Source organism: Micromesistius poutassou (assembly GCF_964030765.1).
Source record: "Micromesistius poutassou genome assembly, chromosome: 21".
Lineage (NCBI taxonomy): Eukaryota > Metazoa > Chordata > Actinopteri > Gadiformes > Gadidae > Micromesistius > Micromesistius poutassou.
The window spans coordinates 10260959-10276465 of record NC_140291.1 but is presented as its reverse complement, the minus strand read 5'-3'; the positions used below and the strand labels follow the sequence as shown (position 1 = coordinate 10276465).

Here is a 15507-nt window from a genome sequence, read left to right as displayed (position 1 = left end):
AGCCCCGCCGTAAGGTAGGGCATCAAAAAATTGGGGAATACTCATAATGTTCCACTCCACGGAAATCTTTAGTAAAAGGCGAAAGATTTATGCGATCTGAAGTGAAACAAGAGTGTACTACTGATTGTGAGGCAGAGGACAGACCCTACTTTCCGGGATGTATCTCTGAGTCACGGTTTCACTCTTGTCCCATTGTTTCACTTTTGACCAGAGTGGAATTGGAACACGACAGATAAGAGTCGTAACGCAGAAGACGTAAAGCGTAGGTACACTAAAATACGCATCACTTGATTTATTTAATGTATGAGCTTTATTCGATTATACCTAAAGGCATGATGGGAGCTCTGACTGGCTGTTCCTCGATTCAAGAGTCACAACTCCAACTAGGTATATGCTTAACGCCCCACTATCTATAACTAGGCTACTATCCATTCTCTATACTTGTTATTTGATGAAGAGCAGGCCAAATAGATAAGTGACAAAAAATGTAATAATTTCCATTTTTTGGACTTTGTGAGAGATGTTTCTTTATTTCAAAGAATTAGATGTCACGCGTTCAAAGGTTGGTTAAATAGTGCTCAATAGCACGTGCTTTCTATTATTCTGTTTTGACAATTGAGAAAGCCCCGCAGTAAAGCAGGACGTCTAAAAATTGAGGAATACTCATAATGTTCCACTCCACGGAAATCTTTAGTAAAAGGCGAAAGATTTATGCGATCTGAAGTGAAACAAGAGTGTACTGCTGTTCGACAAGCAGAGGACAGACCCTACTTTCCGGGATGTATCTCTGAGTCACGGTTTCACTCTTGTCTCATTGTTTCACTCTTGACTAGAATGGAATTGGAACACGTCAGATAGAGTCGTAACGCAGAAGACGTAAAGCAGTGGCGGACTCGGGGGGGGGGGGGGGCGCCCCCCTCGTGCCTCCATGGTTGAAAAAGCGCGCTAAAGTGCCCTCAAGGGTGGCGAAAACGAGAGGAAGTGCCTTATTGGCTGCTCTTTACACATGCAAAAAATTATTGGGTGCCCTCTAGGCTGTCCCTTTGCACAACAAATTCAGATTATGTGCCCTCTAGAGCAAGTAAATTAGATAGTGTTGCTTAAGTGCCCTCTAGAGTGGTGAAAACGAGAGGAAGTGCCTTATTGGCTGCCCTTTACACGTGCAAAAAATATTGAGTACCTTTTAGGGTTAGGGTTAGAGAGCAAGAGTTTAGAGTCATAATTCTGACTTTTTTTCTCAGAATTCTGAGAATAAGGTCAGAACTATTTTTTTTCCTTATGTGTGGCCCTAATCCTCTTCCGTATAATCTCAATGAGGATGAGGACTATTTCATCATACATGATGCATCATAGCTTTTGCGCGCTGGTGGGGGCCCATGTTGTGCAGAATGTGCCCTTTTTATTTTTTCGCCACTGACGTAAAGTGTACACTAAAATACGCATCACTTGATTTATTTAATGGAATGAGCATTATTCGATTATGCCTAAAGGGATTGTGGGAGCTCTGATAGGTTGTTCCTCCATTCAGGATTCACAACTCCAACTCTATGATTTACGCCCAACTATCTACAACTAGGCCCACTATCCATTCTCTATACTTTTTATTTGATGAAGAACGGGCCAAATAGATAAAGGACGTAAAACGTAATTTCATTTTTTTGTAGCCTACAATGTGAGAGCTCTTTCTTTAATTCAAATAACTAAACGCAAAGCATTCAACGGTCGCTGAAAAAGTGCTCATGAGGGCAATTTTCTGTCTTTTATTTTGACAATTATGTCAGCCCCGCAGTAAAGCAGGGCATCAAAAAATTGGGGAATACTCATAATGTTCCACTCCACGGAAATCTTTAGTAAAAGGCGAAAGATTTATGCGATCTGAAGTGAAACAAGAGTGTACTGCTGGTTGTAAGGCAGAGGACAGACCCTACTTTCCGGGATGTATCTCTGAGTCACGGTTTCACTCTTGTTCCATTGTTTCACTTTTGACCAGAGTGGAATTGGAACACGTCAGATAGAGTCGTAACGCAGAAGACGTAAAGTATACACTAAAATTCGCATCCTTTGATTTATTTAATGGAATGTACTTTATTCGGTATGCCGAAAGGGATGCTGGGAGCTCTGACAGGCTGTTCCTCCATTCAGTAGAGTAACTCCACCTCTATGCTTTCCAACCCACGATCTACAACTACCATCTATTCTCTACATTTGTTATTTGATGAACATTAACTAGATAGGCTATAATAATACGTTTATATGTTTAGAACAATGTGAAACTTCCTTGAAATCAAAGATATAAAAATACATCAAAAGTTTCCCGGAAGAGCACTCGTACCAGATGCCCAGGCTACTTTGTTTTTCTTTTGACAATTTAGGAAGCCCCGCATTGAAGCAGGGCATCAAAAAATTGGGAAATACTCATAATGTTCCACTCCACGGAAATCTTTAGTAAAAGGCGAAAGATTTATGCGATCTGAAGTGAAACAAGAGCGTACTAAAGAAGTGCGGTCCCAGAACGGACCAGGCTCGCCGGTATACACCTCTACATCATGGTTTTACTCTAGTCCCGTTGTTTTACTCTTGTCCATATTGGAATTGGAAAATACACGTAGTGTCGAAACTCAGAAGACGTGTGTATACGAACAGTCTCATCAAGGCGGATTCTTCAATCAAATGATTGTTATTTCATTATACCGAAAGGGATGATGGGAGCTCCAACAGTCTGATCCTCCAGTCGTAGACCTCCACTGACGATGGAAATATGCTCCACCTCTTTACTCTGCACGTCACTATCTTCACTATCCAGGCTGGATATTGAACTAACAAAGCAGAAACAAACGTATTTGTATATACTTGATCATTGTTAGACTTAAGTAACATACCGATAACCAATAATTAATTACGGTATATTTTCATCAAATAAGTGAGCACTTCCTTAATTGCATTATTTATAAATTGACAATTTAGGAAGCCCCACCGTAGAGCAGGTCATCAAAAAATTGGTGAATACTCAGAATGTTCGACTCCACGGAAATCTTAAGTAAAAGGCGAAAGATTTATGCGATCTGAAGTGAAACATTGTTTTACTCTAGTCCATAGTGGAATTTGAAAATGCACGTAGAGTCCTAACTCAGAAAACGTGTGTACACTAAATGTCTCATCATGGTGACAAGGTAGTTACAAACGATATAACTCATAGCATTTTATCTATTTGATCTATTTTATACCTAATGTAATGTAGGCTACGCAGTAACTTCGTTGTTTGAGGCACATGTAGACCAAATAATAACCAGTAAGATGATGCAATATTTATTATTAGACAATTTAGGAAGCCCCGCATTGAAGCAGGGCATCAAAAAATTGGGGAATACTCATAATGTTCCACTCCACGGAAATCTTTAGTAAAAGGCGAAAGATTTATGCGATCTGAAGTGAAACAAGAGTGTACTGGTTAAAGAACGTCTCACAAACAAACCAGTTTCTCCGCGATACATCTCTACATTGTGGTTTACTGCAGTTCAGATTGGAATTCACACAAAAACCCAAACATGAAGTTGTATGAACGAATATAACGAGGAACAACCAATAATAATCATTGCATCATATATAACTATTCAGATTCTGATTATTATGATGGTTATTTAAATTTGCCGCAAGGTATGGTGGGAGCACATGGTACTTCCTTGTTCTTTCCCCAACCCCGACCACCAAAATGCGATTCACAGAGCGCCCGGCTATCGGCTTAGGAAGTGCGATTTCGCAACATCATTTTCTGCATTTCGAACATGTTTGCTATTTTATAGCAGAGAATAAAGCAATAACATCGATACAATTTAGCACACGATCATCGTGTGGTCTTCCAGTCGCCGAAGGCACATTTGTGATACGGTTGACATGTTTTTATGTAAGCCAAATTGTATCTTACTAGATAACTCGTTCACTCAAGTCAAAACAATTTAAATACATATGGGATAACCAAACCATCAAAGATAATTTAAAAGGTTTGCAAAATAGTTACACAATCACACATTTCCTGAGACCATTTATTTCTCAAAATTGAAAACATCTTAATTAGAATCAAGACAACACTATGCCATGACAACTGTACTTCTTACAATACTCAATTGAAGTTACACCTACCCGTTTCATACCCGAGCTCAAATCACTGTCTGCGTCAAAATTTGCTTCCAAGTACTTAAACATTTATGTACCCAAACCATGGCTGTATAGGCCTTTGTCTGATACAGCCTAATAGTGTACAGTACATATACTGTACATGCATCATATGCATGCATTATAAGAGACATACATCTTATGCATGCATCGCAAGATGGTGATTTGGTTACCAACACCAGGTTGACTGGCCGGGTCTAAATTGTAAAGCCTGACCAAATGGCTCCTCTTTCTGACTCCAGTTAAACATCTTTATGGTTCCGTCCGTTGGTAAAGCTTAATAATTCCGGCATTGTGCAAGTTCTTCCACACATTCATTTCTGTAATGAAGTCATGGGTGAAATAGAAAATCATCTTTTGAGCAGTTCCCTTGTAATAAGTGTAAGGGTATTTTTGGTAGTCTTCTGTGATGAAGCCATATGCATTCACCTGAAAGAGCGAGAGAGCAAGATAATTTGATTAAAGGTACCCATATTGATGTATGACTATTCAAAAATAGCTGTACTGCATAAATAGAAATTCATAACTTGAATAACTTCAGAGAAAGAGACCTGAAATTGCCTGAAATCCTACCACATATACCAGAATATTAAAGAATGGATCCAATGGGGTAAATACTAGTGACATGGGTTAGCAGACCAATGATAACAAACTATATGTAAAAGTGAATGTTTAGTTCAGTACAGAAAATCATGAAATCTCATCTGCTTACCACGTCACAGGTGTGGAGAGCCAGGAAAAGAGCTACTGCACCATTTGTAGGTTTAACTACAGCCCAGAATTCATAATTGAGACCGGGAGACCACAGAAATCTATAACATAGGAATAGTGGACAGTGGAATAGTGTGAACAACCAGGTATATACTTACACTTCAACACACACATCACATACACAAACAATAACACGCCTGTGTGTGTCTATCAACTATGTGATATGTTTCCACACCAATTCACAGCATGCGAAAGAAAAAATAATTGACCTGTTCCTCAAATATCTCATGAAATCGGGATGAAGAAGGTAGAAGTGTATATTGTCCAACTTCTCGGTATAGTACTGCAATGGCCTGGAAAACACCAAATCCCCATCAGTTATCACTTCAATCAACGCCAGTGGGGAGAATTGTCAAGTGGCTATTCAGCCATTCGTAATTGTACAAGAACATATTATAACCGTATCTTTTTTTGTCCTAAAGCTTGTTCTGGGAAGGGGTGACAGTTTGAGAACAGAGTCTAGTGGATGAGTAAAAACGTACAAATAAAGGTGTCATGTCATACAGTGTTGAGCCAAGCTATGAAAACGTAGAGGGTGAATGTTTACCGCAAGTGCTTGTACGGGCCCGCTGAGACTAATTTCCCAGTAAACAGGGCCTGCAGCCACTGGAAATCCCGATACCCACTCGGAATCATCACATACTTGATATCCTGCAACAGGAAGTAGCAGCCACACTTTTCACTTGTTCATGCATGAGTGAGTGACAGACTGAGCATGAACGTTGGTGTGTGTGTGTGTGTGCTTGAATATAATTGCAGAGTAGATTTATTTTACATATTGCTTCAATTGGAGAAATTTCCGCAATCGGGGAAAAGGAAAGGGTGAATAGCAGAACATTCATTTACATGTTTGAATATTACATTAACCAGGTCCAGTACCCTCTGTATAGTTTTCTGTACCTCATCGCGGGGGAATCTTCGTAAACCATGCTTCTCGTAGTATGACAGAGCTGAAGTGAGGGAGTATGCAGTGTGGAGGTACACAGATGTCTTGTTTCCTACATCCTCCTCGTATCCCTGGGTGATAGCACCATTCATCCTGTTGGGAGGGAAAACAAGATGACTGCAATAAAGTTAACATTTCTCTACGCAAGGGCTCCCTTTTGATCCCTTTTCCAACATGGATCCATCTCAACTAGGATGTAGACATTTGTAAATACTAGTACTGATGTGGAAAACGAAGAGCCAACACATGCTTTTCTATGAGAGGCTTTTCGCCAGGAATACAGAAGGCTTCATTGTCTGGGATGGGCACACTTTAGAACCATACTGCATTTCAGCATTTCATCAATAGATCCGCTGTCAAACCCTCTAAACAAATACTGCTTAGACGAAAAGTTTGCATATGAAAATCATATGGCAGCAGTATTAAAAGTAATAAACAACAACAAACATACTCAGGCCTTTGCCATCTTACCGGAACACATAGTCATGCCCATCAATCTCCTTCCCCGTTCCTGAGCCACTGAGGATTCCAGCTGTGCCCACTACAGCACAGGACACACAGTCTACCCCGTCTCCCCTGGCAACAAGCATTGGTTCCTGTGGTTTTGGGATATGTCGCAATGCAGCTATAACCTCTGGATAAAGTACAAAACAAACCTGTAATCTATACAATGAATGGATGAAATGGAAAAGCACCAGTATATGTGGGTTAACTAATGTGAACTTCCTTTTGGTCTTTCTCACACAAACGTACCTCTGTAGTCGTAGCCCATGAAACCAAAGGGGTTGTTAAAGTGGGAGAGTCTGTTCCACTCACTCACAGTGACACTCCTGTTGTACATGAACAAGTTGATGTTTGGAATAAAGTTCTTTGTGAAGTTTACATCTTTAGACTTCCGCAGAGACAGGGGACATTTCTTACCAAATAAAGAGACAAAAACATGAATGTTTACACTGTAGAGACGAAGAAATAGCTTGTTTCGTTTTTTACTACCAGAAGAAGCACAAAATAATTGAAGAAAAGAAACTGACCATTGGGGACCATAACATAATCGAAGATGTAATGTAATAACACCCTTGAGTTGCAACTAAGTCAATATCCAAGCCATACAGGTATGATTTCCCGGTTTAATTTCACAACGGGTAAGATCCAACTACATACCATCTGTCTTGGCTGGTCATTTCTTGTGTATACATCTTCAAAATCCCATTGGGGCAACTTCCGAAAGTCTTTCTTGTCGAGGAGAGGCATGAGGGTCTCAGGGTCTGAGCCTACAGACCTCTCTGTAGGCGTGTGTGGAATCAACAGGGTTTCATTCCCATCAGTTGTCAACTCTTCAATGTCTTTAGTGGTCAACTGTACACCGTTTTTAGTGACCAGCTCTGCCTTTTCGATAGTAGTCAACTCTTCATTGTCATCCAGGGCCGACGCCTCTTCTGTCGGTTGGAATCCCTTATCTTTTGATTCCCCGGAGTGGGTTCTCCAAAATTGTTGGACACTTTGCACAGGTAGGCCAAAATATATCAGCATTAATCACCCAATCGTATCCAGATCTACAGTAACATTGTAAACATAACTATGTTCATTTGAACATCGGAGATACAAACCCAGGAGGAGTGTTACTCTTAGAACTCACCCGGCTTTCTTCAAATGCTGTTGTCTCATGTACAAGCATATGCTTATGGTGAGGATTATCAGCACTGTGACAATCCTTCTTACGGCGTGAGATGCCATCACGGTGACCTGTTGTGTTTGACGCTGTTAAGCAACCGTTTTAAACCCTGGTGGTTTGTGTACCTAGTTCACCACGCCCCTCCAAGGCCCAAATGTCTTGTGCTTCAAATGTATAAAGGTCATATGTACAAGATGTGGCTGGTTTAGTTATGGAGCGATGACTACTTAAAAAAAAACAGCATATAATTTCCTAGCAAATATATGAAGGCATATCACACACACACACACACACACACACACACACACACACACACACACACACACACACACACACACACACACACACACACACACACACACAGTATCTTAACACAACTTTCACCTATTTATTTAGCAGTTCATACTGAATCATCATAATGAGGCAGCTTTGCAGGTCTTTTACCCATGGCGGTTTAATACATTCAGAATGAACAACATGAAAAAAAGGTCAACACATAACATACATGATATTATTATACATGTTATTCACTAGTTTTAACTTAACCTCATATAAAACTAATCAAACTACACAATTCATTTGTCTTATTTACAGTTTGGTATTTATCAAAGATCGTCCTGAGCTAGTTTACTTTGACATAGCGTGGAGTTTACCGGTAGACGGGGCTGAGCGAACAGAAGGACGACGATGAGTATTCAGTATTGTTCTGATTGTGCTTTGCGTGTCTTTCCGTAAATGTTTCCTAACGTATGGAACTCATCAGACGGAAACCGTCTTTAAGAAGAGCTCATAGATCTCAATGGCAGATGGTTCACAGGGAATGGGGCGGGGGTGTAGTGTCACAGGCAGGCCTTAGGTGGAGTAGAGCCTGAACTGGTCCTCCAGCTCCCCCTCTGAAACCTCCCCAAACGTCTCCTTGTTCTCTCTGAGCAGTTGGAAGATGGCCGCCAGCTGCTCCCGTTGCACCCTGGGAAGACACAACACACTCAGCATGTAGAGCATATACAATAGGCTTCACAGTGCATTTCGTTTATATATGTGTATAGTGCATTCATGGCTTATGAGATTATTTATTAACCAAAGATCTTTTAGTCATATAGAGTTCCATCATTTCCATGGGGACCACCCTGGCCTTGCTTTAGGAGCAGGGTAGGTAGACATCTGCAGATGCAGAATAAAGTGCACATCAATGTTCTCATTGTCTAAGCCTTTCTGGTACTAACAGTAATCAGTTATCTAGTCAAACTGTCCATGAAGCAAGTCAATTAATGGTTAATGGCCTTTATTTGGTGCAAGCAAAATCCCCTAGGCAAGGATTTTGAACACAGAACCGCATTACAGTAGTAGAAGTGGCAGGATTTACCTCAAAATTAAAATAAAACTGTCAATTACACGATCAATTCTAAATAGAAGTCCTTTAGTATTTGCTAGCTATTTAATCAGCATAAACAACCCAATATGATCTTATCCCAGAAAAAAAGCTGATTGTGCCAGTTGTCCAAAAAATATTCAAACAATGACATAATGGCCTCTTTAAAGCAAACTGCTTGGCAACGCCAGTCATTGTTTGGTGTCGCTTTGAGGCCAAATAAGGGACAACCCTCAGTGGAATTAACTGACTATTTCACCTTCAGACTGAGTCAGCAGCTAAAGGTTCCCTAAATCAACACCTCCACAGGAGAACAACAAGCACCCGCCCCAACGGACCAACAGATATCCAAAGCAGTGGAATATTGGCACCAGGCCACAGGATGGTAAGACACACTGAGGCTGTTTGCTTTGGGGCTTAGCCTACCAGTTAAGCATCAAATAAATGTTTATACACACATACAGTACGTTACCACACATCCCCACTCTCCCTTACTGTTTGTCCAACGGGCCTATAGAAAGGTTAAGTCTGTGGGGAACTATATGCAAACATAAAAGCAGTGGATGCGGGGACAAATATGAAACCTGGATCTACAGATTGAATCGAAACTGTGTGTCCCAGGTCCATTTCTCCTAGTATACGGTATATTTTCTTCTGTATACCTCTCTACGGTCATCATCTATTGATCTCTGAACTGAATGTTCATTCAGAGAAAACATTTCCAGAGATGGCCCAGAGTGACTCCCCTAAGCTGGGATACCTTGAACCCTGGACACTTGGACAGATCTAATACTGCCCCACTCAGTCTAGCCTTAAGCCGAAGAGAGTGATCGCACAGACAAGGACGGAAGACTCTGGAGTGACACGCGAACACTTCACCAAAACACCCATGGCGTACACGTGTAGCTTTCCAATGTTTAGGAGCAGGCAGACAATCCACTTTACAGAGAACTGGTTGGTACCATTGCTAAGGGGTGTTTTTACATTAAAACAAATTAAAATGTGATGACTAGATACAATTCCCCAAACAGGCAATAGAAGATATGTACTTGGTCCGTGTTACGTATAAAACAAATAGTTTGTAGTTCAAGTAGAATTGTATGTTTATTGAAACCATGACCCAGTCCTCACCTCTGCTCTTCCTCCAGCTCCTGTTTGGACATCATGGTCTCTATGCGGTTGGTACGGGCCTGTCCCGGGAGATACTTCAGATCTATTCAGAAATGGCTCAGTTCATTCACAGCGCAAATCCCTCCACCAATCAATCAACCTTTATTCATCATTAGTCTACATCTCTTTGTGGAGATTTCTATGGCAAGAATACTGAATACTGAACACAAATATAGGCCTATAGGGGTTGTCCTTCAACGGTATGCTTCTTCTTACCATCAAAATCCGGGCTCTCTGAGAATCCCTCGGTCTGGGGATAAGAAAAAGCACACTTTAGGAGCTCCTTCTCAGAGAGCCCGATGAGAGACCTCCGACCACCGACCCCCAAGGAGGCAGCAGCAGACGGAGAGTCCAGGTCATAGCTCTTGCTCCTAGATGGACGGATGCATCTAGAGTCGTCGGAAGTGGACTGAGACGGGGGTGCGTGTTCAACAGCGTCATGCCGAGCCTCCGATTCCTCCTGCGAGACATTACGTACGAGAGAGATGAGGAGTACCATGTCATAATAACGAAGGATTGGCCCACAATAACGCAGGTCTACATATAGGCGTTCGGTGGTACGCAATACTGCATGTAAGTGCGCACAATAAGCAGGACTGGGACATGTGTAGCCTATGCTTTGTTTTCACTCAGTTCCGTCTCAAAGTTCACCTTATATCATAATACATCCATGATCAGCTCTCCATAGCTTCCTCCTCTAGACATCTACCCTACACTCGTAGTGTTTCCACTACAATGTCAGCATCCAGATAGATCATTGTTGTTGGAGTATGATGTGGTGAATATGTGAGTACTGTGCACTAGACACATTGGTGTTAACTTGCGAAACAAACAGGACAGACAAACTTACGGAAAGGACCGATTTAACGACTTCCCAGTGGTCATGTGAACTCCCACTAACTTCATTCCAGTCGTCCGTTTTCTTCTTGTTGGTAATATGACCGTTCTGCCATGCACTAGATTTATCTAATCCCGCCTGAGCTTCATCCTTTTGTCCAAAGCAGCTCCTCGCAAAGTCAACCGAGGACGGCGAACCATTAAATATGGACGTTGCCACCACAATAGCAAGAAGAGTGAAAATAACGGCGGCGAGTAAAAAAGTTAAATCCATTATTCACAAGCGGCGGTACTGTATGCGTAGTATGCTCTATATCCCGACTGTTTGTTTGGAGTGTGTCTTCCCTACCTTTTACTATTTATTATACGGCGTTTTTTCGTGTATGTAAACACGAAAAATCCCTAACACCTCACTCCTTGTTTGTGATTTTCCTCATGGTCCAAATCCACATTATCAGCATCGGTGATATACATTAAGTGCTGCCGCACGTCATATCCTTTCAACACGCCCCTTCCAGGGCGCTGACGTCATCGCCATCACTCTGGGATCAGGTGAACCGATGTCACGTTGCGTGCGCGCGACTCACTACTTTGCAGGTAATCGCATCAGCGGACTTTTGCACAAACAAGTTGACAAGGACCTCGCAAAGTCCATGATGAAGTAAAGCCAGGCTTACGTTGACAGAGGGGTTGGCCGACGGCCAGTGGCTGGCTTCCATTTTAGTTTGGAGTTCTTATTTAAGGACCCCCCCCCCTTTGCTCTTAACAATGTAATTACAGTTAAATACTAATGAGAACCTGAGTGGGACAGCAGTCAGAGAAACGATTCACTTGAATATGAAATATTTTATTGTCATTAAGCAGAAGCAATTACAAGACAATGGAGGACTTCACAAAGTAATGCAACCCTTTCTTAACAGACTGGCCATCCCACGATTTACTTGAGTCCATCTAGACTCCAACAGCTACCTTTAGGGAGGGAGAAAACAGCTCCGCAGAAGGGAGGACGGGGGAGGTGAGGGAGGGAGGGAGGGAGGGAGGGAAGGAGGACAAGAATGTGTACACAGGAAGGATGGGGAGAGAAGTCACATGACAGGAAGTAGATGAGTGGATGAGGGGCACACAATTTGCCACACCTGTGACTTTACAAACCGGCAGCGGAGGGTGGAGCCCCGGGCGGGGGGGCGCCCAGCACCGCAACACGCCAAACGGGCACACCGCAACACGCCAAACCAGCGCACTGCCCCGCATCACCTCTACCAGCTAACCAGCATTACTCAACTGCTACACAACTGCGCCTAGTGCACAAAAGATACACAGGAGAGAGTGTTAGAGTCACAGGAAGGTATCAGAGGAGATCAAAAAGGTTGTGCTGGAGTAGCAAAAAAACTAAAAAGTCCCTAGCAAGCGAAGTGTCCTGTACACACGTGGCGCTCTCTGCTCGGTATGGCGTTACACAATGCGACCAGCGGACATGTTACACAGAGTGGGTCGGTTCCTATCGACAGGTCAGTCCTTGTCTAGCTGAACTACATTGAACAAGAAAATGAACAAACTTGAACGCCCTTCTATAAAAATGGGTCTCCAAACATGGATTAAAATGAGAGCTGCGATGCGGGGGTAAAGAAAAGCGAGAACGCAACACAAATGCAATCACTATTAATGAAGAGGGAAAAAAAACGAGAGCTGCCTCACCACACACTTCTTCTAAATGGCTCACCCCTAAACAGTTAGCACACAGCAAATCACAACACAGTTTGGACATGTGGACGAAAATTAAACTCTTTTAAACATTGGGGTTCAGACCAATGACCTTTTGGTCTGGAATCAGGGGGTGAACAGTGCAGTCCAGAGGCTCAGTCCCGGCTCCTGGTGTTTGGTGAACCTTCAGCCACTCCGAGATCTGAAAGAGAATGGATGGGATTAATAACGATGAGACTCACAGTCTGACTCAGTCCTGCACGCTCAGCTAGTCTGACTACTGGGATTATACAGGCTTGATCATAATTGTTGAAACCCCGTAGTAGAGTTGGACATGGTGTCGCAGGTATGGTGGGGCATTTCTAGAAATGCCAACTGCACCAACAGTAAAATTAGCATTTCCGGTCACCTTTCCCAAGGCCTCCCTTTCTCAGATACCCTACCTCTTGAAAGGGGGCCCTGGGGCCGACACACGGCTGTTATTAGATTAACAAACCTTGGGGACTCCGCTCCCTCTGCAAGTAGCAGGAGGACCACAGCCTCAGGTACAGCTGCCCTGTACCTCTGGGCCTGTGGTCCCGCGCACGCACCTCGCCACCATCACCTCACACACCAACTGACCGGCACCCACCGCCGCCATGGCGACCGGCTCCCGTTTTAGCAGCCAACGTTGCCATGGTGACCTGCTCCTTACTGCCAATGCCTGCAGCGCCCGCGGCAGCCACCAGGCAGGTCACACGGGCCGGCCACACACTAACTGCCTCACACTGCCACACCCCCAACTCCTCTTTGCAAACGGGGTTCCGCAGCTTGGAGGAAAGAATTCCACATTTAGGTGCACGTTTTTGGTTACAGCACGCCCAGCCCTCACATTCCCACGCACTAACGTGCCTGGACACCCAGTGACCATATACATCGGTGTAGTAGTCCCGTTCTAAAATGTACACAGTTAAGCTGCATGTGCTTTAAAGCGGTTAACACAACCACTGAAGCACATGGAGAATAACAGGAGTCTACAGTCATAAGAGACCGAGTACTATCCAATTATGAAACAGCTTAAAAAACAATGTATGCTTGGATTATCTGTTATCAGTTATGAATGGGCCTCTACGAAGCAGATGTCCTCGCGACAACTGCAATCTGAAACATTCATTCTATGACTTTGAAACAGCCTGTGACCCTACCGTCTGGTTCCCGGGTTCGGGTTAAGACTCTGTGCCATTATCCTCTGGAGATTTGGGCCTGCTCTTGGACCTGGACCGGGACTTCGATCCCGCGTTGGATGGCGGGGTTCGACTCCTGGATTTTGACTTGGACTTTGAGCGGGAACGCGGTCTGGAAGCAGACTTTGACTTGCTTCTCCTCTGGCTCCTGGACTTGGACCTGGATCTGGAGTAAGACCTGGACCTGGAACGGCTGTAGCGAGAGCGGCTTCGGGAGCGGCTTCGGCTCCTGGAACGGCTGCGTCTGCGGCGTCTCGGACTACCCGAGCGGCTGCATGAGAATAAAATCGACATATTTTAGTGAAAGCGAAACCAAAATGCATCCTACGTGTCTTGATAAACGCATTGACTACACGCCTATTCTCCTCCACAATGTCAAACATTGATAATAAACTGGTAACGTTTGTACACATGTGAAGAAACGGGAGATCGCACACAAGGGCTGAGAAGTTCCAAAAGTATTTTAAAAACCGAAGCAACAATTACAGGCTACATAACCAAGGGGTAAACGTTTCGGGTCTAGCCCTTCATCAGTGTTCCTTGTACTGACGAAGGGCTAGACCCGAAACGTTTACCCCTTGGTCACGTGGCCTGTAGTTGTTGTTTCGGCTTTTAAAATACACCTTTGGAGACTATACGCACCGGGCGACCCCCTCAATACTAGACTAAAAGGCGCAGACGCCACATTTCATCTTTCAGCCATTCAACGTTTGTACACAGAAATATTTACCTCCTGCTTCTTCTACCGGAACCGCCATGTCTGCGGGGCGCGCCGCCGCCACCCCTCCGGCCGTAGTGGGAGTCTGGTGGGCGGCCATAGCGCGCCATCTGCACCCGGAGCTCACGCCCGTCGAGCAGGGCGCCGTCCATCGCGTCCATCGCGTCTTCGGCGTCCCTGTTGTCGTGGAAACGCACGAAGGCAAAGCCGCGGCTTTCCTTGGTGTACCTGTCGCGGGGTATATACACGTCGCCTACCCGACCGTACTTCTCAAACACACGGCGCAAAGTCTCGGGTGAAGTCCGGTACGTCAGATTGTCCACTTTGAGGGAGGTCATCCCCTCCACGTCGGGCGGTGGCCTTCCGTAGCTCATTTTTGCTCCAAATTGGGATTTTAGAGCAGTCGAATTGAGCTATCTGACTACGTCCTCAATTAAACACACGATTCCGTTAAACTCTTCAATGCCTTTGTTCTCGGCAGCAATGCAATGGTTCAATAGTTTGTCCCCAGCGTGTTTTTGTCCGCGTTTCTTTCCCGTGAAATGGCGGCAGAACGGCTGGCTTCCACTTTATAATTTTTACATCACGTCGACGCGTTCCCTTCTTGTCGGCCTCCTGGGGTCGAGCGCTGAGAACACGGCGCCCCCGTCTGGCTCGGGGTGGTACTGCAGACTGTTCACTAGCAGGCGGCACACTATTTATAGTCCACGGTCGGTTGTATTCTGATACATTGTATGATTAAATGTGTGTGGCTGAATACACAACGTTGTACAATATTAAACAGGGATTATCCACGTTGTTGGATAATATTATGTGTATTAGGCGTAGTTGACTTGTTGCCAACATTTTATAATTAAAAAAAAAATGCCAGTATGTTCAGGATTTGTTGAGTTGTTTAAATTTCATTATAAGGGGGCATTTTCAAGTTTT

The 15507-nt window shown here is 43.8% G+C and overlaps 3 protein-coding genes and 6 non-coding genes across 11 annotated transcripts; all 9 read right to left on the bottom strand.

Annotated features, from left to right (window-relative positions):
• Positions 1-116, bottom strand: LOC311367229 (U5 spliceosomal RNA). The gene has a single exon (XR_014639699.1). It is a non-coding gene; the product is annotated as a U5 spliceosomal RNA (small nuclear RNA).
• Positions 117-622: 506 nt separating this feature from the next.
• LOC311367226 (U5 spliceosomal RNA) lies at positions 623-738 on the bottom strand. Its single transcript, XR_014639696.1, has one exon. It is a non-coding gene; the product is annotated as a U5 spliceosomal RNA (small nuclear RNA).
• Positions 739-1779: 1041 nt separating this feature from the next.
• On the bottom strand, positions 1780-1895 carry LOC311367240 (U5 spliceosomal RNA). The gene has a single exon (XR_014639710.1). It is a non-coding gene; the product is annotated as a U5 spliceosomal RNA (small nuclear RNA).
• Positions 1896-2374: 479 nt separating this feature from the next.
• Positions 2375-2490, bottom strand: LOC311367227 (U5 spliceosomal RNA). Its single transcript, XR_014639697.1, has one exon. It is a non-coding gene; the product is annotated as a U5 spliceosomal RNA (small nuclear RNA).
• A 476-nt stretch (positions 2491-2966) lies between these two features.
• Positions 2967-3081, bottom strand: LOC311367232 (U5 spliceosomal RNA). Its single transcript, XR_014639702.1, has one exon. It is a non-coding gene; the product is annotated as a U5 spliceosomal RNA (small nuclear RNA).
• Positions 3082-3327: 246 nt separating this feature from the next.
• LOC311367243 (U5 spliceosomal RNA) lies at positions 3328-3443 on the bottom strand. The gene has a single exon (XR_014639713.1). It is a non-coding gene; the product is annotated as a U5 spliceosomal RNA (small nuclear RNA).
• A 979-nt stretch (positions 3444-4422) lies between these two features.
• LOC311366554 (alpha-N-acetylgalactosaminide alpha-2,6-sialyltransferase 2-like) lies at positions 4423-7621 on the bottom strand (the record flags this gene model as incomplete). Its single annotated transcript, XM_084485339.1, has 9 exons — positions 4423-4599; positions 4883-4982; positions 5151-5234; positions 5489-5592; positions 5842-5980; positions 6359-6521; positions 6641-6803; positions 7049-7385; positions 7524-7621. The coding sequence occupies 9 exons, from the start codon at positions 7619-7621 to the stop codon at positions 4423-4425; spliced, it is 1365 nt and encodes a 454-aa protein (XP_084341465.1).
• Positions 7622-8148: 527 nt separating this feature from the next.
• On the bottom strand, positions 8149-11362 carry mxra7 (matrix-remodelling associated 7). Of its 2 annotated transcripts, none has more exons than XM_084485997.1 (4): positions 10949-11362; positions 10315-10558; positions 10060-10141; positions 8149-8526 (listed from the first exon to the last, which is right to left on the bottom strand). In XM_084485997.1, the coding sequence occupies exons 1-4, from the start codon at positions 11207-11209 to the stop codon at positions 8412-8414; spliced, it is 702 nt and encodes a 233-aa protein (XP_084342123.1). In that variant the 5' UTR covers positions 11210-11362; the 3' UTR covers positions 8149-8411. The 2 variants fall into 2 exon arrangements, with proteins under 2 accessions (XP_084342123.1, XP_084342124.1); XM_084485998.1 differs by having other exon boundaries at positions 10315-10348.
• A 399-nt stretch (positions 11363-11761) lies between these two features.
• Positions 11762-15132, bottom strand: srsf2a (serine and arginine rich splicing factor 2a). Of its 2 annotated transcripts, XR_014639556.1 has the most exons (4): positions 14590-15132; positions 13821-14130; positions 12749-12838; positions 11762-12233 (listed from the first exon to the last, which is right to left on the bottom strand). XR_014639556.1 is itself a non-coding variant. In XM_084485263.1 (3 exons), exons 1-2 carry the CDS (start codon positions 14949-14951, stop codon positions 13842-13844), a joined length of 651 nt encoding a protein of 216 aa, XP_084341389.1. In that variant the 5' UTR covers positions 14952-15132; the 3' UTR covers positions 11762-12838; positions 13821-13841. The 2 variants fall into 2 exon arrangements, 1 of the variants encoding a protein (XP_084341389.1); XM_084485263.1 differs by having other exon boundaries at positions 11762-12838.
• Positions 15133-15507: the final 375 nt, after the last annotated feature.